This window comes from Siniperca chuatsi, linkage group LG5 (genome assembly GCF_020085105.1).
Source record: "Siniperca chuatsi isolate FFG_IHB_CAS linkage group LG5, ASM2008510v1, whole genome shotgun sequence".
In the NCBI taxonomy this organism is placed as follows: Eukaryota; Metazoa; Chordata; class Actinopteri; order Centrarchiformes; family Sinipercidae; genus Siniperca; species Siniperca chuatsi.
The window spans coordinates 26,768,089-26,793,725 of NC_058046.1; the positions used below are offsets into that span (position 1 = coordinate 26,768,089).

General features: G+C 40.9%; 1 protein-coding gene across 4 annotated transcripts in view; it reads left to right on the forward strand.

Moving 5' to 3' along the window:
* The first annotated feature begins 4,533 nt into the window (after window positions 1–4,533).
* The window catches only part of si:dkey-215k6.1 (transmembrane protein 132D), a 274,706-nt gene continuing 253,602 nt past the window's right edge, over window positions 4,534–25,637 (forward strand). Inside the window, exons 1-2 of one of the 4 annotated variants that reach the window (XM_044195290.1) lie at window positions 4,534–4,737; window positions 20,828–20,937. In XM_044195290.1, the coding sequence (XP_044051225.1) occupies window positions 4,726–4,737; window positions 20,828–20,937 (122 nt within the window). In that variant the 5' untranslated portion in view covers window positions 4,534–4,725. Of the gene's footprint in view, window positions 4,738–20,088; window positions 20,938–25,637 lie in introns of those variants that run through there. The other 3 variants (XM_044195292.1, XM_044195291.1, XM_044195293.1) reach the window with 3 other exon arrangements.

Here is a 25,637-nt window from a genome sequence, read left to right on the forward strand (position 1 = left end):
GGACACAAGGGGGGCGTCCACCTGCATCGCTGCCAGTCATGCTCCAATCTACTGGGCGGGCCCCAGATCTCACTTCCAATAAAACTATTGGTAACATGACATTATCAAATATTTTTGTCCAGATTTTAATTACATTGTTAATGTTGAATAACTTATTTTTTTTAAATGCAGACATTGCCCTGCAAGTTTTTTCTGAGTGCATTTATTGCCATATTTAAATTTCCTGATGCAAATATGGTCAGACCATGGTAATAGGTAGGTATAATTTGTGTGACTGTTTCTCTCTGATACAAATACACACTAAGAGGCAGAAGGGATGGGATGGGAGATGCAGTGCATTTATTTGCCTTTCTATATGATGTGTATCTCTGAGTTTGTCTTTCCATGTGTGTGGCATGAAACAGTCCAGTTGGCTTCAGGTGGCAGCTTGCCTGCCGCAGCTGTGGTGGTTTAACAGCTCTTACTGGAGGATTACCGGCTCAGTCTGAGCCTGACTAGCGGCCTTGTCAGCGGCGAGCGTGTCGCGACGGCGGGCAGATGACAGATGACAGAATGGTCTGTCTTACTCCAGTAAACATTCACTAAAAAACAAAAACAAATTTAGACAGAGAAGTTCCTCTATGCATTGGCAGAAAAGTTTTACCTTCACCAGCTTTTTGACTTCTTGTCTTGAGGGGAAAAAACAAGAGATTTAAGAAAACAAATGAACCACTTACAAAATATTTGCTGTATATTGCAACACACAGGGCTGGAAGTAACAAATTCCATTTAGGCTACTCTTGTTACTGTAACAATTTTTTATTTTTTTTTGTGTGTGTGTGTAGGCCTAGCCTTGTTTTTAAAAAACAGTACTTTTACTTGTGTATTTTCTAAGTATTATAGGCCTACTTTGCTACATTTGTGAACAGTAGCAGTTTGTGAACTGTACAACAATGCAATATGATAATTGTCATTAGGTTAACACCACCTGGCGGGCGTTTGACCCAAATCAAACACACTCATGATGTTGCATGACCAACAGGTGCATGCTGGGTCTGGGTAACATGCTAAATGCTGAAATGCTCATGGTGGATCCTCCTGCTGTGAGTCCTTTCTGCTGTGTGTGTGTGTGACAATAATTCCTATTGCAGTTGTGACTGCTCAAAATGTCTGAGAATTTTGCGGAGCACAATGGGACAGAGAAGTTGGGTGGACTGCTTTATAGTGGGACAGAGGGGCCGGGTGGACTGGTTTATAGTGGGACAGAGGGGCCGGGTGGACTGGTTTATAGTGGGACAGAGGGGCCGGGTGGACTGGTTATATTTTGAGAATGAACGAGCAGAGAAGTTGAACCTGGAGCAGAATGAGGAGGATTTCGCGGTGCTCACAGAATGCCGTTCAGACAGATGGGTACAACACTCTCACTGCGATGGTTGTAACTCGCTCCAGATGAAAACGTCAACGTTGCTAGGCAACGGTGCGTGCGTGTGCACTACACTGTGCAGCTCTCTTTTTGCTCTAATATGTGTGTTTGTGGCTGCAGCCGCTGTGGAGTTTGTATAGCTCATACATGTCTGTGTTGTCTGCCTTGATGATTATTCATTTGCTCTTAATTCTATAAGGAGTGGCCGGTTACTGAATTTATGTTGCTTAATAATGCTTGTTGCACCCGCCTCGGTGTCCACAGCTCTTTTTTCATTTATTGTCAGGCATTTCTGTTTAATTCTTGTTTCCCATTTCAAAATGTTATGCAGTAAAGTTTACTCAGAGTACATTTTACCTGACCTACTTTACTTATATCTAAGTACATTTTACACTTGATTTTACTTGTAGGCCTACTTTTGGTTCAGTAACAAATTCTAGTACTCTTTCCATCCCTGGCAACACATGACCTCATGACATGACAATCATGACCTCCTGTTAAGATATGTCCAATGGCTACGCTGGAAATAATTAACAATTTAATACAGCAATGGTTTCCTTTTTTAGATTTATAATTTTGCGTTTATGCCGAAGTCAACGATGTAGAAAAATTCTTTTAACGTTTAACAATCTGATTCCATGATACCGATATTGGGCTACTAGAGAGATTGGTTTACTCATCGCATTAACCTTTTGCTCATAACTAGGCGTCCATCTTTTAGAGTCCACCAGAGACTTCCGTTGTTAGGTATGACTCCAGCGTTTGTTTTCTGTGTGCCACGTATGTGGTGTTAACTGCATAAATATGTGTGCTCAACTTTGACCTACAGTACCATGCTTGCCATAGTGCTTAGTACCCAGTGCAATTAGGGTTTATTAGACATTTCTGGCGTGCTCAAGTTTGGTTTGACCTGATCTACATTCAACCCTTTTTGATGGTCTGCTAATGTCTGCAATGTCTTGCCTCTTCAGACTTTGTTGTAGGCCTACCGTTGTTCCTGTACAATGATATGATCACCAATAGAATGGCCACAACTGCATACATAAGTCTCAAGTTGTGTTTCCTTTTAAACAATGACACGGTGAGAAATTCCTTGTAGAGACAGATAATCTCTGTAGGAGTAGCAGCGGTAGACCAGAATACAATGCAACAATAACATGCAGTATGATTTATTTTGAAAAAGAAGCACAATTATCAATGTTCTCAACTGGAAATGTTCCTGCTAGTATTCACCCAACAGCAGAAACCCCCAAAACCATGTAGGGGTTGTTGAGTCATTTACCAAATGTAGCAATCACTAACTGAAGAGGAAGATGATGAAAGTTAAGAGAAGGATGGTTTTGTTAAAAAAACAAACAAAAAAAAAACCCACATTGAACAGACGGCGATGATATAACAGTGTGTGCTTCTGTAGGTGCCTGCATCTATCAGTACCAAATATATGGAATTAATGATGTCACTCCTGATGACATAATCATAATACATATTCATTTATTAATGTTGATGAGTAGTGTTAGCCTAGATCCCCCAATCCAGATTTCTCTGTGAGAGAAAGACAGAGAGGAATATTTGCAACGTGACCCTGTTGTGTCACAGAGGACAGAATGGCAGATGGTAGTGAAAGCCGGGGCCCAGACACCACTATATATTACACACACACACACACACACACACACACACACACACACACCAAACTCACTTTCCATTCATAAATTACATTTCTAAGTGTGCTACCCTGGGAAACTGCTGTCATTTCATCATGTTAGCTATCAATATCAATTTTGTCATAACTAAACAAAAATAAAAGCCATTTAATTCTCACAAAATATGATTAATTTGATGACATCCTGTAGTCGTAGAGTCCCTGCCTCAGTCACCTAAATCTGTCCCTCTTTAACCTTACTTTCAATACACACATACAGTATCTGATGACTTTAGACTTAGCCAACTCAAAAAAGACTTCAAACTTAACTTTGACTTAAACACCAATGACTTGTGATTTTTGACGTGGAATGAGTTGATATCCTCCCTATGTTCAAATATGTTTAGTTTATATGAAAATACTGAATATACAAATTTTAAAAAGCACAATGATTTGTAGGACTTGGGACTTGATTTGAGACTAGTTGTGACTTGCAAAACAATGAATTTGTGTCACCTCTGACTAACAACATTGAATATTTGAATCTGGTTTGAATCGATGCCCATAATTTTGCAATCCTGAAAAATAAGGTATGTGTTTATCATCTGGAAATGGCTATCTAGTTCCAGCTGACACAATAATTTAATCTTGTGGAATATCTTTGGAATAAATCACTTAGCAAGCATAAACTACTTAATTGTTGCTTTTCCACTTAAACCAAACCAGTCAGAATCAGTCTGATAGAAACATTTTCATTCCGCAGATTACAATAAAATAAAATAGGCTACAAAAGGTAAAATCAATACATACAAAAATTAAATAACTGTTCAAAAATGAATTCACATTTTAACAAACTTTTTCACTTACTTAAATTTCAATTATCTAAAATCCAGGTGGGGAAAAAAGCAAATAAAAACAAAAACTAACAGAACATCTGGTGCCTGGCACCTTGTCTATGGCTGCCTGACGAGGCTTGACCAGACGCCACGGTAACGACAGACACCAACACCTCATTAGGCCCTTGTTAAGCTCGTTAATGCCCTGCTCGTTATGTTATCTGCTAATGAGGCTGCTTGGAGGTGACTGAGCTGTGGAGGGATGTGGAAATGTTGTGTGGCTTGCAAATGCAACATGCTTACACATGGCCTTGGAAGGATAGGGGGAGGAATAAGAAAGGGGGAGTCAGGGAGGGGGAGAGAGGAAGTGAGATCAAGATAGAGGTAGAGGAAAGAGTGAGAAGAGAGCTAGGTGGATGAAAGAGAGGAGGAAGAAAATGCTGAAGTGGCTTTTAATTTTAAAACCCTTTACCAAAAAGAATAAATATCAAATTCCCCATTAACCTATAAGTACTTCTTTTAGTACTTTCTTTATCTTTATTATATGCAGTTGGAGCCCTCCTCTTCAAATCCACAGCATAGCTCCGCCCAGCTTTAACCTGAACAGAGGTTTAATTAGCCATAACAGAAAACACCTGTAGGAGTGAACAGGAGTGGACAGGTTATTGACAGCTTCAAAGAAACAGTGAAGGACCCAGTTTTTCAGTGAGAGGAGACAGTTCCCAGATTAAAAATCTTTTTTTTTCTTTTTTCTTCTGACAGTAAGAGCTGTCAATCATTTTCACAGCCGCTTCAGACAACTATGGTTCTTCATCCTATGGCTCACAATTTGTAATGGAATATCCATGTTGTCTGATGTAAGCAGCAAGGGAGTGAGTGTGATCTTGTCTTTTGCTTTTCTATCCTATCATGTAACAAATGTGAAAATATATCATTTGGGACTAGCGCCTGGTGGCATGTTTCAAGGATATCGGCCCTGAAGCTCTTGGCGCATCTACCTTGTAGTCTCGGTGAAGGACAGAGTTGGTCAAATGTTCACGGTTCCATGGTTCCCTGGGTGCTTGAAGTAGGGAGTCCTTACGGTTGTTTTTTTTACATTTTATTTCAGTTGTTGTTGTAGTTGTTGTGTACCTGGAATGCATATCATTGTTTGAATTATCCATTTTATGTAATTGTCCAAAGGGGAATATACCTATAAAACAATTGGTGGTGGGCTTTGAAATGGGTAGTAGTCCGAGGTGGAAACAGTCTGTTGCCCCACAGGTTCTCCTTTTTGGCTTTTGGTTTGGTATGAGGAGGTAAAAGTGTCCCCTGTCGGTCTGTTGTGAGACAGTTGTCCTCCATTGATTTTTGCCATAGTGAATTAGATAATATGGTTGAGTGGACACTAAAAACTACTTGTCTACAAGGGGCGTTCACCATCTACACACCCAAGTGATATATCTTAGCAATGGACTGACCTCCTGACCAAAAACACAATAGATACATTAAATCATAAAAACGTTTAGAGAAGACATCAAGGTCAACAAAATAAAATCAATGTGGTGTCGTACTGAATAGACTGCAAAGACAAGATAGTATACAAGTAATTAATCCCAGAAGCCCATTTTAAAGGGCCAAACCCAACAGATGTCCTCTTCCAGGACTCATCCACTGATTACACATGCTTCAGCAAGGACGACTGTATGGAAAGAGGGGCATCATCTCAGTCTGGCTCTATATCGTCCTGTTTATGCCCCTGAAAGCTCCTTTTTTCTAAAGCAGCCAACAGAGCTGAGACCAGCTGAGCAACCATTTGAGTGAATGAACGCTGGTGCATGTTTATGTATTCAAATGTCAATGAACATTGTCATTAAAATCTATCTTATCTTATCTATGATTTCTGCACAATCTAAGGCCATGCTGAAACTGATTGACTCAAACATCAACAATGTCCTTGGTGTCTTATCAATGCTGGAAAGCAATTCTCTGATGTATTGGCTATTTCTATTATTAGGCATGGGAGTTAAAATCTGGGGACACTTCTGAGGAGATACTATACCTTTCAAAGAGGTGACATTGCTTAACATGTGATCCAAAAACATTACATCATTCAATGTAGATGTATCAGTTTTTTTTCTGATTATTGGTCTGGTTGTAGGTTTGTGTAGAGCAGCAACTAACACTTATCTCCATTAATGATTTAATCTAGAGCAAATCCCCACATTTAAGAGAAAAATAATAAATGACAAACAATTAATAGATCATCAAACCTGCTGTTTATTAACTTGCTGATGATCTACTTACCATTTCAGCACTAAGTAGGCTATGTGTTTAAGTAACTGGACTTTTCTGGGAAATTGTCAGCCATGGTGTTTTAAAGAAGTCTCAAAGTGTTTGTTCAATATGTATGTATAGTGTGCTGTGTATGTGACATTTTGTTGTGTACTTTATGAAGTGTGTCGGGGGTGCAGCATCCATTAGAGGTTGGCATATTATGTCTCACTCTCACTGGATAATTGACAGAAAATCAGGCTTCTTGTAGTGTGTATATAACCTGTGCTTTTAAAAATATAAAAAGCATACCCTTCCTGTAAGTCAGGTAGTGTTATCGATTAGTTTTTTCACAGAATGCAGATGAAATGAATAGTAGACTCTGCATTAACAGAAGTTAAGAGGAGGTACATGAGAAGAGTGAACAGGGATGATTCAATGCAGTTGAGAAGTTGATGAATGATGCTTCTGTTTTAAAAGGATGAAAATTGAGTTTTTCAGGAGGAAATTACATAAGAGAAGGTCTGTGTGAACTGGTTGTCCTCCAGCATTTGTGCCAAGCGTGGCTATTCATTTGCTTTGTGCATTTTTGATAAGTGTGCATACATGTAGAGTTGCCTCTTTGCAGGTCCCTCTTTTTTACCCCATTGTGTGTATAAATGTGTGTTTCTGTGTCTGTTTGATTGTGCCTCTCTGTGGTATTGGCAAACTATTTTCACTGGTGTTTGGTGTGTGTATGACTCTTTGTGTGTGTGGGTGAAGCTGAACAAATAAAGCTAGTTTCCTCTTTGATTGTGTTCACAGTGTCAAGCACTCAGTCTGTAATTAGCACACAGACAGCCATCTGTCCAAACAACCAGCTCAAAACAACTCCTGTCCTGCTCACTTTAACTGCTATCATAGCATCTATCCATTGCTAACTCTCTTATTTGCTTGCTCTTCTCTCCATCTGCCTGTCTGCCTCTGTCTCTATCTATATACCTCCATCTTACTCTGTCTCCTTGTCCCTCTACCTTTTTTTTTATTGTTTGCTCGCTTTCTGACGCCATCTGTCTCCTTCTCTTTTCTTATTTTCCATCTTCCTCTGTTTGGATCCAAAAAGTCCAAAACAACTTTATCCAAAACATTGAATGAAAACTTAATGGCCCTTTCCTGTCTTGTGATGGTTCAATGTGCTCCACAAACTCTGAATAACTGGCCAAACTGAGAGGACCTAACATAACACAGTGGCATTTCTAGTACAGAAGTGAAAACTGAAACAGATTCATATATTAATATGAAACATCGCTGGTAACTCTTTTTGTACTTATCAGCCCTCTACATCAAACAGCACAGGATTGTTTGAAAAATCACAATTTCACAATATCAGTAGCAATCTGTTGTATCCTAAATACATAGGAAATCAACAAAGGCATAAGGCATGCATTTTGATTGGCTTTTATTTTTCCAACAATAAAAACTCACGTGCACTCTGTGGGGGTTATTTAAAGGTATTTGGGGAAATGTCGCCAGCACAATGCGACTCCTGCTCTTCCTGTTGAAGGTAATCATCACAATCCCATCTTCCCGTAGACTGTGTTCTGTGCTGTTGTTGGTCTCCTGGACACTGCTGTGCTTCAGTTGCATCAAAACCACTGCGTAGCCCTTAAACCAACAAGTCCTCCATGTTTAACAACAAAATACGCCACCGGCCCATGACCTGACGCAAAGAAGCGTTTTCTGATCTGATGCCCCTATCAGCCGGACGACATCATTTTTCTGTACCTTCCTAAACTGAAATCACTGTGGAAAAATAAATCTTAAATAAAACTTTGACTGTGAAACGAACAGCTGTCCCCTGTGTTAAAGTCAAATATGATTTGTTGACCATCCATCCAAACCTAAATCCCTCCCTTCACAGACTTTGTCACTCTATAAAGTCAATCTGACTTCCTCCCTTTCTTCCTTCATAATTACTGTGGCTGCTAGATGGCTGTAACTTTAACATAAATGTGTGTCATTTAGGAATGATGTAATGTAGTGCTATTTTTGGTCTGTGCTCGGCCTTACCAAGAACTAGCTCAGTATCTCTAGGAATTACATTCATATTGGACGATTCTCCAGTGCAGAATTTACATCCAACGCCAACGTTTGGAAAGTAGTGAAGTGGAAAGTAAGTGCTTGGACATTGGGGCAGTGGATGGGTGTGTAGCGCGTCAGACTTTTTATGAAGACGATCTTTCCCCTAATCTTAACCAAGTGCTTTATTTATGTCACGACACAGGTCATGACTTTTTGTTATGTCTAGGGGAATTAAGTAACACTAAGCCTTGCGGCTTTACCAGCTACTAACAGGCCACAGCATACACTGAGTGCCCATGGCTGCTGACTACCAAGAAAGGGCGCAGGTTCTACCTGAACCCCACTGAGCTCGACGCCTCTCTGCGACGTCTCACAGCTCGGCATTGGTTTCAGTTAATTTAGGTTAACAAACACAGAAACTAAACCAAAATACTTCAGGGTTGAGGGTTGTCCATTATGGTCCCTTGCTTTTGTTCAGCACATTGACTTTTCCTCTTCCTCTCTCTCTCTTTCTCCTCCTTGCCCTCTGCTGGGCTCATATTAGATAAGAACCACCTTCTTGACATTTGGCAACCAATCAATAGGACAAATGACCACCATGTGACTCTGACATCTAGCCTCAAAGATGGGGTATGCGATTCTGGCAAAATCCAATACCATGACAAATACCATGATATAGAACGAACAACGACAGCAAGTAATGTAACTAACGTTAGCTAGGCTGTGGGTTCGCAAATGGTCCCTACAGTTGAAGACAGCCAGAGAGGACGAGACAGTTTCCCAGATCTCTCCTTAACTAACCATAACCATTGTTGCAAAGTTTGTAGAAAGAAATAATTTTATGGTGGACGTTTAAAAAGTTGTCATTGAACATTTTGTAAATTGTCGAATATTAATGCTCTGTCTGGCAAAAAGGTTGCAAGAACTTTACTCCCCATGTGAGAATCTTGGCCTTCTTTTTTGCTTTTTTATGTATGCTTCATTGTCACTTTGTATGATTGCCGGTTTCCTCTCTTTGGTTTCTTCCAAGGAACCTGTATTTTTCCAATTTAAAGTTGTTTTTTTTAATTTATTTTGGAAATAGAAGATGCAACACATCTGAACGGACCTCAGAGATTACTCTTTAAAGAGTATTTGGTGTTGGAATTATCCTTTTAAACGGAACTTAAAGGGAATTTAACTCAAACTAGTATTTAAAGATTAAAATAATTGGAGCTAGAACTTAATACAAGTAGAAAGCCATTTCCCTACAATCTTCCTTGCCATTGTATGACTTGAAACGAAACCTTTCTAAGTTTGCTCAACAAGTCTCTCTCTCTCTTCTTTTTTTTTAAATAGGGCTTCTCAATTATACGGTACATTATTATTCTCTGATTACTGCAGCAATTTAATACATCTATTGTCAAAGTAGCAGTGCGTCAATGTACGTCATTGTAGAGGAAAGTATCATTTAAATGTGTAAAATGTGACATGAATTACTGCAAACGGAAAGCAAAAATATCTGTAAGAATAATATTGTGTTGCTGCAGCTACTAATTGCAGCTTTTGGTTCCCATCACAGGAACACAAAAACAAACACACACACACTCACTCACTCACAGGGGAAATGATCCAATATGACAGTATCCTTAATTCAGAGTGTTAGGGCCAAATTGTCTTAGCTGTGTGTGTGTGTGTGTGTGTCTGCGTGTTTGTGCTCCGGTGGGGGACAATCACAGTGAAACGAGTGTAATTAAGTTGCCAGTTGCGGTGCGCTTCTGTCGAGAATTAATATTTACCATCCATGTGTATATGTGTGTGTAAAAATTGATATTAGCATCTTCCTGATGAGTCACCTCCCTTCCCCTCTCAGGTGGCAAACAGCGAGGCCTCCTGGGTAATCTGCCCAGCAAATTGGATGTTTGTTTGAATTGCTTTCCAACTCAGGACACTGTGTGTCTGTGTTTTAGGTAAGTGAAAGCTATCCAGCTGAACATGTACATCTGTGATATGTTGAAATGTGATATGTCTCTCTCAAACTGATTCGTTTTGTTTAACCTTCAGGCCCCCCCTTTTTTTTTATTTTTAAATGTATGATTCGATTTGTTTGTAGGTTTCAACTGTCAAGTAAATTTTGTTTTGTGTGTGTTTATGATGTATTGACTATTAACACTCAGAGGAAGCTATCATTATTAGTTATTTTTACTGTAGCTTACAGAAACTCTTCATTCCCTTTATTTGTTTTTCGTTGTACAGAACAAGGTCAAGTTGCATTTTTTGCTTTTATTTATTAATATAGTGACTTAACTTGCATTAATAATTCTTATGATTTAAATTTACAGTATTCGTGCACAGCCAGACTTCAGAAATTTTAGTCTAGAAACAACCACTTGAGAATCAATTTGACAGTGATCAACCAGGCATCATTTAGGCAATCACATGACTCACTACCTCCAGACTCCCGAAGCTCATTAACAAGGATCAAAAGATGACGTTGTAGATATACAATGAAGCATGATTCTACAACTGCATGGCTTATTTCTGCCATGTTTTCCCAAAATCATCAGCAAAGTTTTGTTGAAGGCAGACAGAAGGAATAACAGGCAAAGTAGAAACACATATTGAATATTTACAGTGCATACGGAAAGTAATCACAGCGCTTCACTTTTTCCACATTTTGTTTTGTTAGGGCCTTATTCTAAAATGGATTAAATTCATTATTTTCCTCAAAATTCGACAAACAATACCCCATAATGACAACATGAAAGACGTTTGTTTGAAATCTTTGCAAATTTATTAAAAATAAAAAAAACAACAACACACACAGTTGGGACACAGATTGAAATCAAACACAAGGTTCTTGGTGAATATCAACATTTGCTGACAGCAGGGCCCGTGAGCATTTTCTAAGAGTTTAAGCGCAGAAATATCTGTAAAACGATATCATGAATCTGGAGGGATTGTTCATTGAAGTGGTGAAAAGCTTCTCATAGTGGTGCACCGCTCTGCCTCTCAGTGGTGCCGTCAAAATCTGACAACAAAAATGCAGAAAGAAAGCACGGTGCATGTGAACTGCACTGGCATTCAAGTCAGAGGGGCGGCCTGACAGTTTGAGACCTCCAAGTAAAAGGTCAAGACTTTGGTGTCCAGTCAAGCAGCGTGATGGGTCGCTTTAGTACAAACCTTCATTAGATACTTAAAACCCCGCAGGTGTTTTTATTTATTTTGCCCCATCAGACCTCTTCCCAGCACTGTGTGGGAGTGTACAGACTAAGTTTGATTGACATCTCCCTTACTCTTATGTTATTACTATATACAGTTTGGTGATCTCATGTAATTCCCAGAGAGTGTCCACCTAAGAAAAACAAGCAAAATTCCACAAAACAAATGTTTGTGCTCAGGTGACAATGCCCTCTTGTGGCCGAAGTACTTATGACTTTGATTCTTGTCAACAAAACGTTGGACTGTAACACAGGAGAATGCTGTTTGTGTCTTGCAGTTGCAAACGACAGATTTTGTTGTTTCATTTGGATGACTTGTTGAATTCCCAGCATAGCTATGCCTAGCTTCAAGCTGAGCAGAGGTCTAGTCAGCGCGAATAAGTGGAAACACCTGTGAGAGGTTGCAAAACCTCTAAAGTCAATGAGTTTAATCTGTTTGGAAATGGTTCTGATATTGAAATTTAAAATCAAATAATTGTCTGTGGTTGTACTGAACTGTGTACAGTTCGAAGTGGGCTGACGCACTTGAAAACACACACTGTTAATTTTGGCGCAGCTTGTTAATGGCCCTTTATGAGTCTGTTAAATGGCAAAAGTGAGATAACCAGGTCTATAAACTGCACATTGTAAGGCTAAAACATGCAAAAACAATGTGCAATCAATATTTTTTGATTTAATAGTTTTATTCACAAACATAAATGAGGTGTTTTGGTATACCTGTTTAAATTAGCATTTTGTGTGTTTCTCAGCCAATCAATTCAAAATAACTCTATGTTCCAGCATGACCGTTGCACTCCTCTCTCCTGTGGGTGACTGGTTGCCCTGTTACTGAAGCCACTGGTCATCTCATTCAAAGTTCTTCTCTGCCCTTGCCCCGCAGTGTTCGAATGAACATCCCACTGAAGTTAGGGCAGCAGAGTCACTGCCCATTTTCTTCCAGAGGCTGAAAACCCACATTTTTACTGTAGCACTTGACACGCTGTTAGTTGTTTGGGAGGGATGCACTTTTTTTGGGGATGACCTCTATCTTTTGCTCCCATGGAGTTTGAATGCGCTTATTGTAACTTGCTTTGGACAAAAGTACCTATCAAATTCTGCAAATGTAAAGCAAAAAACATAGGCACATTTGTTTACAAAGAAGCTGAGATAAACAAATCATTTTGACCATTAGTAAACATGATTGTCTGATGCTTGTATTAAAAGACCTGACAATCAACTTTGCTTTGAGAGAAATATTCAGTCTTTTGTTTATACATACTCATCTGCATACAAATATTGAACATCCTGGGAAAGAATAAATATTTTTATAAAGCACATTATTTGAGTGTGAAAAATTGTTTTGGCGACTTTTGTGGGCCGCTGAATAGTTTCCAGACCTTGGTTCACAGACCTTGGTCAGGGCAGAGATAACTTGGACTCAGTTTTGGCCACTTACGTACAGAAAATAATCTCACTCCGGCTTCATCTGTCTCCCTCTTACCATCTCCTCCCTCCTTTCCTCCCTCAACCACATCTCTGTCCCACCTCTCGATCTTTCTCCTCCCTTCCCAGCCTCCCCTCCATCGTTTCTTTATCTTCTGAACCCTCTCCCATTTTCCTCCCCCCTCTCCTGCCCTCCCCCCTCTCTCTCTCACAGTAATTGATAGCGCTCAGTGCTGTTGTTTCATCCAAAGGGCCCTGTAAACAAAGTCGTCTCAGACAGAACCAATATGGAAATCTGTGCAGTGGGGCTACAAGTTATGGCTTGGATCATGGTGTGTGTATGTGTGTTAGCGCGTGCATGAAACAGGAAGAAGAGTGCTTCTGCGCATGTATGTTCATGAGTGTGAGCGTGTGTGTTTGTGTGTTGTGTTTGTGGTTCTCAGTTCTGCGTAATAAACTCTAGTGCAGCTAGTCATTAAGTGGAGTGCGAGTGTGCGCATGTGTGGGAGTTTGCGTGTGTGACGGGGAGGGGTCAAGGCCAAATTGACATCAAATGGTCTAAATTAGCCTCACTTGTCTCCATTGATTTACGGTGGGCGAGTAAATTGCATCTGTAGAGGGAGAGGAGAAGTGGGGAGGGGCTCGAGGCTTCTCTGTAATTGATTTCATGCTGCGGTTGGTGTGTGTTCCTGGTGACAGAAGCTGTAGAGGAGAAACTAGAGGACCACGCTTTCATCATGGCTACAACACTTAAATTTAACCTTTTGCTCAAATGGCAGCTGGGTAAATGTACTTGGACAGAGGTGGGTCAGGGGACCTCAAGCCATTCAAGTTATTATTAGTCTTTAGAATTGATTCCAGTCAGAGAAGAAGTTAGACAACATAGAGGGATTTTAAAGGTTTGAGACGTGGGCTGTCTAAAAAGAGCTGCAGGATAATATCAAGAAGATCCTTTCATATATCTTGAATATTCAGTGCAAATCAACAAGACAGGTTCAGATGGAAACTACAGTTCTGCTGAACCATTTTTTATTTTTATTTTTTTACAGGAGGAGGTTAGAAGTAAACTTAGAACCACAAGTTGTTGTTTTTTTTTTTTTTTTGGCCAAATTCTTAGTTTGTCTGCAAAATCTGGATATGTAAAATGAAAAGGAAATTGTGCTTTTCTTCCTCAACAATAACTGCTGGGGTGCTCAAATTATTTCAATGCACTGCAATTTGCTCAGTAGCCATCTAGAAGACTGTTGCACTGGACATTGATGTGAATGTGTGTAACCTTATGAATGTTAAGGAATTTCTGACAAACACGTATGTACTTTGTCGCCCTTTTCTGGATTATAAAAATGCCCAAAGGAGATACAGCTTCCATCTAGATCTATGGAAAAGCCCAATTTTCCAAAAAGGCACAAAACAAATACGGCAAGCAATTTATGAAGACACAATGCACAAATACAAGTTTGCTTTTGGAAATATGTCCTGCAGTCAGCTTTGAGTACATTGCCTACATATTAACAGCAGTGAAGCCCTTAAAACCCTTACATTTTCATAAGGAATGGATTGTTTTGAAGGTTAACTTACTACAAAGGAACTGCGTGTGGTTTTTAAGTCCATTATGTAAAATTCCTGCATATGCGGACCTCCCTATAAAGCCGAGGAAAGAGGCAAGTTAGGGGACTATTACTGGCTCAGAGAAAGATGAGAGGAGAAGGCAGGTGAAGGGGAAAATAGATAAAAAGGAAAAAGGTGAATGAGAGAGAAGAATAGATGAAAGAAGAAAATAGTGAACACAAATATATCTGGGTGTGTTCATATGTGGGCGTGTGTGTGTGCCTGTAGCAGTCTGAACTGACAGTGAGACAAAACATGGTCTATATGTGTGTACAGTATATGCATGTGTTTATGGATGGTGCATAACAATTTGTGCTTACATGTAGTATGTGTTTAGTGTTAAGTGTTATCCCTCTAGTTGAGTGTATTCATCTGTGATATCTTCAGATATGGTCCATTTATTTCTTTTGTGTTTCAGTTTCTAAAGTGTGTTTGTGTTTTTGTATATGTGTGTGTGTGTGTGTGAGAGAGAGTGCAGCTCTGTGTCCCCAATTTCAAATTGAACAAGGGCAGTATGTAATGCAACAGAGTTATTGATTCTCTTACACACACACACACACATTACTTCTCTGATTTACCGCACCTGCCAGTGGTCTTACTGTGTGTAAATATGGCAACTGTCACTGGCTCAATGCACAATGACAAGACGTGTAATAGAAACGCACATGGACACACGTACACACAAACATGCACAATATGGTTTACATAGAAGCATAAGCTGCCCCCCCCATCCTCACACATTGGGCATTGGGCATAATCTATCATATATGATCAACACACATGAGCTTACAAACACACACATGGCTGTACACTCTTAGCCTGAGCAGTTCTCTTCACCAGCCTTAATCGGATTCTAATGTATTCAGTTTGCTCCACTGAGCAAAGAGATGGCTATGGGTGTCTGACTGGAGAGAGAGAGAGAGAGTGAGGGAATGTGAAGTAAATAGGGAGGTTTGTCAGTGGCGGTCATCTTCTTCCAGCCTCCGAGTAGAGTGTATCGTCTGAACAAGTTGCAGACAGAATTTCTACAAGAGCCATTTGACCTAAAAGAAAGAGGAGCACTATTTGTATCGCTCTCCTCTCTCTCATAGTCTCTCTTAGCACTTCAATATAAGGATGGAAGTCGTATCTACTGCAGCAAGCAAACCTTTCTCTCATGCGCTCCTACAAAAATACCATTTTGACCCAAGATCAGTATCTAAGGATCACAATATGCGTGTCTTCTCCCAGTCTCACTGCTTCTCCTTGCCCACTGAGTGCTTATAAATGAATGTACTGTATGTGCACTCTGGTGGAGTGGTACATAAATGGCTGAATGCTGCTACCTATAACTTCCAGTCAGAGATTTTGGGGGATTTGATTCCCTGCTCCACAAAAGAGCCAAAGCAAGTGGCGTGCGTGTTGCCTTCAACTCTTCCAGTCAAGAGATACTCAATCATAAAGCATCAGATTTTTGCATTGTTTGTTCACTGTTTCATATTTCTGGGAAGATGAGACAAACAGCTGCTTTCACCGTGGAAAACTAAGTTAAAAGAACAAAACACAGACACACAGAGTGTTATTTATGGCAATGTCCTCATTCAAAAATACAAGAAGCACTCAGCGAACACACACACACACACACACACACACACACACACACACACACACACACACCCAAACAAACAAACAAAAGTTGAATGCTAAAATTAGGACCAATTAGACTGACTGGGTAAATGTTTTCAGTAATTATCAGAGGAAGGATTATAGACACAGCTTGTATGTGAACTTGCTCAGTTGACCTCTCTTCAAATAGGTTCTGCAGACATCCCCTGTCTGTTTCATCATTACTTATCACGTATAAAGAAACCTTATTTCTTCCACTACACATTAATATTAAAATAACTAAATAAACAAATATTTAGTGCTGGAACCTCCATACCCATCAGCAATCATAAAGGTGTGATTATTTTGGCTATGTTAATAAAAGGCCTATAAAAAAATTCCATGAATACTGACTGAGATCATTCAAATCTGTGATTGCTGAGATAACATTTTCTATCTAAAATGGTTTTCGTTGAACAATTAGAGGAAGGTTAACACTGACAGTTGGGAAACTTCATGTGGCCATGCCCTTTGTTAAACAGTACCATGAAATTGAAAATGTGACACTCAGTGGGATGGACCTTTCATACTGCACTCTGCAGGCCTGCTTCTGGCGGGTCACTACATGATATGAGTAAGATTAAGTTTGACTGGGCCTGGGTCCCTTGGTAGAACATATGTGCTTTAAAACTTGGGTTGTGTTTGGAAAGGTTTGCGAGCCACTGATCCAGAGAAATGGTCTCAATTTTTCTGGCTCTGGCAGTACATACTGACAGAGGGATGTTATTCAGCAGGACAAGAGTGATATGAAGTATTTCCTTTTTTAAAAGATGAGTTTTCAGCCTGCGACAGAAGTTGTGGAGTGACAAAGGTCACCTCACCACTGAGGAGCCATAGGGAGAGAAGCTGAGACGGGTGCAGTGATGACCACCATGACCTCAGGGTGGGCACAGCACAGCAGCAGCGGTGGGACAGTGATAGGAGAGAGGGGTTCTTACACCTGTTGGGATGTGTTTCTGCTCGTGGCTGAAGCGTGCATCTGACGAGAGCTCAGCATGTTTCAAGTTGAGGAGTAAAAAGCTGTTTTGGTTCCTCAGTCTGTCTCTTTCTTCCTTCCTGTGGCCCGTACTTGTTTATTTTGAAGTGAACCAAAATCACTAATTCAAAGTAAGGAGGGGGAAGATTGGCGCACATGCAGCAATATTTTGATTTTTAATTTTATGAATCAGTGTTTCAGCATATCCTGACGAAGGCAAGACGTGCAGTTGAGTCATAAAACTAAAAAAGATTGCACCAAAGATACGAGTGCGTGGCTTTCCCCACCTTACTTTGATGTTTACCTGCTAGCAAGCACCTCACTATGTAGGTGTACATTTTCCTTCAATGCTTCAATGTCTCTGATTTCAACAAATATGAATTGCTCAAACCAATGATGTTATCATGGCGGCAACAGTTCCTTGTGTGGAAAAACAACTCTGCATGCCTTTCTCTCTAATCCACAGTTCTCTTTATATTAATAATTGTAAAATCAATGGCAATTGCAGTAGCCAGTCACCTATTATTATTATTATTATTATTATTATTATTATTAGTATTAGTATTAGTATTAGTATTAGTAGTAGTAGTAGTAGTAAATTTTAAGACATTCTTCACTTTCATCTTGTATTACTTTTTCCTCTAAAACTCTCAGGAGTCAAACTCTGTCAACCAGCTTTTTAACAGACCTTAAAATGAGAGCAACACTTTTGAATAGTTCCTCTTGGGAATGGATACAAAGTGCGGCAAAAGTCCGGCAACCATGCAGTAAAAAGTGGGACTTCTATAATTAAGGAATTGAGCTGCAGGGGACTCATCCTGACTGAAGTGCAAAAGTAGAACAGGTCAGTGTGTGTGGTCAGTCCGGCTGTGAATAAGCACAGCAACCAGCCATATGACACTGTTTTAGAGAGCATATTCTTCTTCATTTATCACATAACATCTATTACAGGTTGCATTTGAAGAGCTACTGACAATACAATCTTTGTGATGAATGCCTTCCTTTTTGTGATATAATGAATATTTGCTGCCTCCAGACTTCCTCTAATAGTGACAAGTGAAATAACCTTAAAGGGGGAAAGAAAAAAAATTGTTTGCTATCAAATTGCCCAATTCATTTTTGTCTTGAGTAAAAGTTAGTGTTGGCATCTTTTCTTTTTGGGGGTCATAAGCTGAAAATGTTTAGAACAAATGTCTAGATGAGCAAGCTTTCCAAGCTTAGACTATTTTACTCATACTTTGAAAAATGTAGTCTTTGTTTTTGGTCCCTAGATATATGGGGAATTATCTGTAATTCTTTTTATTCTGTGTCAAATTTCCTCCAAACAGCCAGTGGGGCCTCATTGGTATACAGACACTGTATTTGTACAAATATTACTTTTTACCGCATGCTTGCTGAACTAATGCCTTGCTTCGGTTGCAGGCCCCAAGAGGAATAGTTCAGTTAAAAAAAGATCTTTCAAACTTAAGTCACAGGGAATGCTTCGGCTGGCTGAGGGAAAGGTCATTGAGGGAAATTAGAATAATATTTTAAAATGCACTGATTTGGTTCTGCTTCACAACATGGACGGATGGCGGTTGCCTAGACGCTATAGAAGTATAGAAGTAGTCGGCGTGTGACTGAGAGGCCAGAAAAAATGTGTTTGGGGGGAAAAGTCAGTGAGCAACGAAACAGGACAAGTGGAAAAAGAGCATTCAGGCTCAGTCGAATTCACATGGTGGAATCACAGTGAAGAGAGCAGAGAGAAGTGACAGAAGAATAATGTGGGATACATCAAAGATAAATGCACCAAGGCACGGGGCTTTTCCACTGACAACCACATATACTGCTAATTAAGGACAGATGAAGGATGAATACATAGAGGGGTCTTCTCTGAATGCCACCACTTAGTGTCTCTTCTTAAAATGTGACACTAGGGGGGGCTGTCGCTCCTTCTTAGCCTCTTGTAGAGGTCGTGGAGTCAGACAGACAGGTACACAGACAGGCAGGCAGAGAGGCAGCGAGGCTCACGTATCTCGGTCTCCGGAAATCCTCCCATCCCTCCGCCGACGGGCTGATTTGCAATTCAATAAGTCACAATGTCATCTCTTTAGCTTTTACACATTTAGCTGACAAAGGGAACCAGGCACGCTGCCTTATGAAATATCGTCTCGGATTCAGAGAAGACCTTAATGTTCTCTCTCTTCTGGCTTGTTCACCCCTCCTTCTCCGCTCCCCAGCACACACACACACACACACACACACACGCAGAGACACACACACTGCCGTCCTATCAATAGAAAGTGAATGAGTTCTACCACATGGTGCCTGGTGTATCACATTTTGCAGTTGTACAAGCTGTCACACGCCACTGGGAGCGGATGTGGTGTGTGTGCGCGCGCGCGTGCGAAGTTGGCGTCTATCGATTACAGAGAGAACAGGTGTAGCGTGTGTCTTTGTATGAATAATGCAGAGAGGCTTTGAAAGGATAAACAACGCGCGCGCGCGCGCGCACACACACACACATCTGACACCAACACACACAGAAACCATGCAGAAAAATAGGCCTCTTCCAACGGGATATCTTCTTATTTTAAACTTATGTTTTCGTCTTCTCAGCATCAAAAACTCCCGTATACAGAAACAGACCTTTAACCCGTTTCCTACAGACTGATCTACAGGTCTTTTGTTTTCAGTTATTGGCTTTGAATGCCTGTTAGCCTTTATTCTTTTTCTTTATTTTAGTTTTTCACTGTTTCTTTTATTTTGGAAAAAAACAACAACAACAACCTAAAACACACATTTCAAGTCCCTCTGGTTGTGGTATGGATGTCTTTGTCCCCCTCCAAAAATGAATGAATAAATAATTTTAAAATAATTGTACCGAATAAACCATATAAACACATCTTAAATGATAAAAGAAACGAAAAAAAGCCAAAATAAATTCCTACACCCTCCATTGGCTGTTTAACTGTCACTCAAATCCCCAAACCCCGCCCTCCACCCTCCTCAGCCCCACAGCCTCCGCTGGCCCTCCTCCCTCTCCTCTGCCGGCTGGTGGAAGCGTCAGACCTCCTCCTCGTCTGTCCTCTCCTCTCCTCTCCTCCCTCCATCCCGCAGACGAGTGTTTTCAGCCTCTCAAGTTGAGCCCAGACGCACACACATACATAACGCGCACAGCGGGAGGAGGAGAGACAGAGGAAGGAAGGAAAAGAGAGCGGACGGAGCTGCTGCCGGGCGAGCGGAATTTGGATTTTATTTAATATATGAGCCTTAAGTTTTCTTGGGTTTTGTTGTTTCAAATCCGCCAATGAAGTGGACTTTTTCATTCGCTGGGGGAGTTTTTCGTCCACTCTGCTGGTCTGCGTAAACTTTTGAAGGAAGAAAAGTGTGATAAAAGGTGAGACATTGAGGCTTCCTCAGCTTTAGCTGTCCCGTTTGGATAAATAAAGCAGAGGAGCGCACCGGTGGAAAAAGCTCACCACGGGGGGAAACGGGTTCATTCCTCGGCTCTGGCTTGAAGGAGACGCACCGCAGACTTTTTTGGGGGGGAGGATTAAAAAAAGAAGCCAGCCTGCATCGGAATTGCCAATCGGGGGTTTCTTTTTTTATTATTGACTCCAGAAGGATTTATAGTTTACTCCAAGCCTCATCTGCGCGGTGTCTTAGGTCAAGCACAGCCGGAGCGCAGTTTGGTCAGATTGAGATTACTGATGGCACCAGTGCGGTAGTGATCTGTGTGGGGGGGAAAAGGAACGAGATAAAAAAAATTGAAAGATCCCCTTTCGTCCGTTTTGTGAACAGTCCCTGAGGGTTTTTACCGACAGGAGGGATGGAGACGGTCTGGAGAAGGAGAGGCGCGCCGCTGGGTTGTTGCCTCTGGAAGAAGGTGCTTCTTCTTTTCCTGTGGAAAGGTAAGAGATGCAAAGGCAGGCGAAAACTTGTTGCCACTTTGAAACATTGTCGTTTTACTCAAAACCAGAAAAAAAGAGCCACACCATCAAAGCAAACAATGCCTATGGAGCTTCACGTTTTATTAAAATATAATCGCTGTTTCGGCTATAGACGTTTGACGTTTTATTGTTTTGGGCAGGAAATCTAGAATGTCAAACCCTCTCTCTGTGAGGTTACCCCCCCTCGTTTTGATTTCCCCTTCTATCTTAGAATGAGAAATGGTAACTTCTTTTTTTAGTCACAAAGGCGCCCTGGGTTAGTGCATATTATTGCATCGTATGAATGATACTCGCTGGTATGTTTTCCTTGGCTTTTTTGGAACGTTAATGAGCGCTTTGGAGAGGAGTGATGTTAGAAATTGGTCTGATAGGGATATAGATGAAGGGAAACTCATCTCAAAACTCAGTTTACCCACCTGTCCATCCGCACCGAAATCAAGGTGACAGTAAAAGTGTCAAACTGGAGCAAGTTGTATAAAGTCATGGAATTATGACAGATTTGTGTTTGCCATGTGGTGATCAGACTGGAGGTTATGTCTGCCAACATTTTAACACTGTTCTGGAAATTTTTAATGAAGCAAGTTTCTAATTTTATTTATTTATTTTTTTTTTTTTTTTGCCAAATGACGATTGATTAGCGCATATTCACCTTGACACATCCAGTATCCGTGCGTGTGTGGAATGATAAGTAATTGACTAAGCCGAAGCGTCAAATGACAGATGCGTACTAACTGGTGTCATCTGAGACACCAGAACCCGGCTGACCGGCCCAAGCGCTTGTTTGAGGTCTCGAAGAGGACTGATGCGAAACTGATGGCTGCGTTTTTCCTACAAAAATAAAATGAAAACTTGTTTTTTTGAATTTGGGAGACAAGACTGACTCGTTGCGCATGACCTCTTCTGCCCTCCTGGAATCCGGTTTAGAGCTGAGTGTCCCCCGTAAGAGGTGACCTGGAGGGGGTTTCTTATGATATGAGGTCCTTGTTAAATAGAAGGAAGATAAGCTGTCCCTCTTAAAATGTACTCATGAGCCTAAGTGAACTGAGAAAAAACGACGTGCAATAGCCTCACTCATCTTCCCATGTTAATCAAAGTGGAATAAGGATGAATTCTTTCTTCATCAACAAAATTGCACGCAGAGAAACAGAAGCAGAGAGAAAAGAGAGGTCAAGACCTCTCCTAGATGTCCACCTATGAAAAGCGCTGACTTCATCACAGAACTCTTCTTTAATGGGTTTTTATATGGATCTGACTTGTGGTGCATAAAACCCATAGAACACAATGTAACCGGTCCTAATAAGCTCAACTGAAACTACATTAGAAGATTCTTTATAAGAGCGGATGCCGATACACTGTCTTGCTGAAGAACACTAAATCAGGGCTGAGAGATTCTGAATTCAGGTCGGGTAACACCACCATCCAGTCCTCCCGGGAGAAAAAACGAAGAAGAAGCAGAAGACGAAGGCTGACAGATATTTTGGGTTTGGAGCCATCTGAGTGCGCGCTTATACGCCTCCGTTTTCCATACAGATGACAGTCCTTCAGCATTAGTATCACATTCCCTTGAGTGTATTCTGTGTCTGTGCGCGCCCTTGTATGTGTGTGTGTGTTTCAATCAGCTGCGATCACTCACTGCCCACTGAGCAGTTAACAGTCGTTGCGTTGTGCGCTCCGGAGCGCGGTGGTCGCCATGGCCGCGGCGCACGGCACGCCGACAGGAGACCGGAGAGGAAACTGCGAGCAGGGCCGACGCGCCGGATAACAGCTGTGCCCAACAAAACGGCTGAGTAACTAAAAGATGAAATCAACCAAACACTCCCTCTCTTCCTCTCCTTCTGTCACATTCTCTTCTCTTCACATGGGATGAAAGACAATAATACAACCTTTTGCTCAGTCTGTACCTTTTGTCTGACAATGCATGTTGCTCTTTGACTGCTGTTTAGTAGCTCCCTTGGTAGTTTGGATGGCCAGTAGTATCTCTCTTTTCTTGCTCTATATCAGCCTCTCTTTCTCTCTCTCTCTTACTCTCACACACACACACACACACACACACACACACACACACACATAGGAAAAGGTTTGTTCCAACTTGGCTGTGGTTTAACAGTTTTTATTGGGCATTGGTGAGCCCTGGCTCTAATGGTGTAATGGCCACCTAAGGCTGTTTAAAAAAGCAAAACACCAGTCTCTCTCTCTCTGTCTCTCTCTCTGTCTCTCTGTCTCTGTGTCTCTCTCTCTGTGTGTGTGTGTGTGTGTGTGTGTGTATTGTTAGATTCAGTGTGGTATCTTCCTCAGTGCAAGTGTGTCAGTGTTCACTTGCTCATGCGTTGCCTGTGATGCATGTGTGTGTTTACATTTAGAGTAGATATGTGCATTCGATTAATCACATAGGCACAGCGATTGTTGCTGTCTGTAACCATGCTGAAGCTGTCATCTGTAATACTTCAGAATTTTCTACGCCCCCATACCTGACTCAAGCCACAGAAAAACACCACCTTTCAAAACATATTTTGCTCAGTTTCAATGTATTGTATTGTTTCTTTCTAAGCACCTCTAATCAAAGAGTTATTTATTGGCCTTTTATGCCCCCAGTTTTCCCTGTTTGTGTCATTGTCTCGTTATTCTCTGAGTGGTGTTTCCAATGTCACGTCACTGCATTTCATTGTAATTACATCACTCTGTCAGTTCGACAATCAGGTCGTCTCCAGGTTGTCATTGTCGGTTTGTTCAAAAGCTGAGCATCAGGCAGATGCCTGTTCAGAGGCAAACAGTTAGTTTGGTCTTGAAGGTTCAGAAGCTGAAAGGTCACTGCAGGGGTCATGACTCAGCTCTGCATTCTCAGCAGGAGGTCTGTTGTGGGCAGGTGGCCGGGGAAATCCTCACACATGCTCATGCAGAGTTGATGTTTGTCTAAGTTATGGTTTTTAAGCTCTCCAGTGTTTGGTGGCATCTTGGACCACACTGGCTACCACTGTTATGTGCTGTATCATCAATCAGTGATGTTAAATGTATTGATAGATTATTGTATTTTTTCTTTTACTTATATTTCTTTGTAGATATATATCAGTGTGTTTGTTGCATGCTTGCACATATGCATAATGCGTCTTTTTATATCTGTATGTGTGCACATAATTTGGCTCTTACTGCTACTCTAACATAGCTGGATATTTCAACTAATATTGCAGATATATCCGTATCTGCTTTCATGTCAGAAATATGTAAAAAGAAATTGCAATAAAGAAATGCTTAAGACACAGATTTACATAGTTTGTCCACTAGAGAGCGCTGACAATTTATTTTTCAACTGTGAAATGTTCCGCTCTTGGTAACAGTTCTTAAAAAAACAAACAAAAAAACAAAACAAGGGATCCTTGTGTAAAAAAAATTAATATAGGCCAATATATTGTTGTTGTTAGATCTTTTCAATCTCTCAAATATCAATATCTTTATGGGCCCTGGGCTATACTCTTAAAGCATATCCAAGGAAAATACTTGTTTCTGATTGGCTGGCTGGTGTCATTTAAAATCTGTACATCAGGAAATCTCAACAGCCCCGGCCAACAGCTTCGCTGATGTTCTAACTAAGCGCATGCACAAGCATTTACATAATTTTAAACAGATTACCTCTGTGTTCAATAGCTCACTTTAATTCCTTACCTTTGTTGAGGTTGCGTTATTTAAATGCTTTGTGTTTGTTAATGTGTGGAATAGCCATGTGGTAGAGGCTGTACTTGGTGTGAAACGCTGGAAAAAAACCTTGAACTATTCAAAGTGTGTGTGTGTGTCTCTGCTTTTGTGCTCGAGAGCATTTTGCACTACACTGTTAACCTGTAGCAGAATGTCAGCACTATGCACCATTACTCATGCGATACAGAGCATTAATAATTACTGACGTAAAATCACTGAGACACACACACACACACACACACACACACACACACACACACACAAACAAACACACTGGTAGCCTCTCATTCTGTCCTTTTCTATATGCTGCTCTCTCTCTCCGCTCTCTGTGTGTGTGTGTCTTTCTTTGTGTCTCATTGTTGGTTTCATTCACTGGCTCCCTGACTCACTCACACACACACACACACACACACACACACACACACACACACACACACACACACACACACACACACACACACACACACACATACAGCACACACACAGAGGGAGCTCATTCTCTGAAAAATAAGTAACAGAGAGGATTTTAAATCAGATGAGAGACATTTCACAGAAGGAAAATGTGAACTTTTACTCATGAATGAAAGATGGGAGGGGTGGGATGCTACAAAGAGTGAGATGTGAGTGAGGCTGCTAAACACCAAGATGTTAGAAAATCATACCCCTTCAGTGTGAGCCTTTTTCTTTCTGCCTCTGTGTCACACACACATGCACACAGTCACATGGCCTTTTTGTCATGGTGACAGAGCAGAGAGAGGCGCAGTAGAGAGGGTCATAGAGACACTGAAAAATAAAAGTGAGTGGACTGGAAGAAGAAGACGTGTGGCACTCTGCACTCTGCACTCCCTGCCTCCTGTTTCCCCAGTCATGAAACTTTCAGCTTTTTCCAGTATTGAGTTATATGTATCATGTATGTTCTGGATATTGTGGTGTGACTGCAAGGTTGCCTGTCTGTGAAAGTATAAGAGAAACAC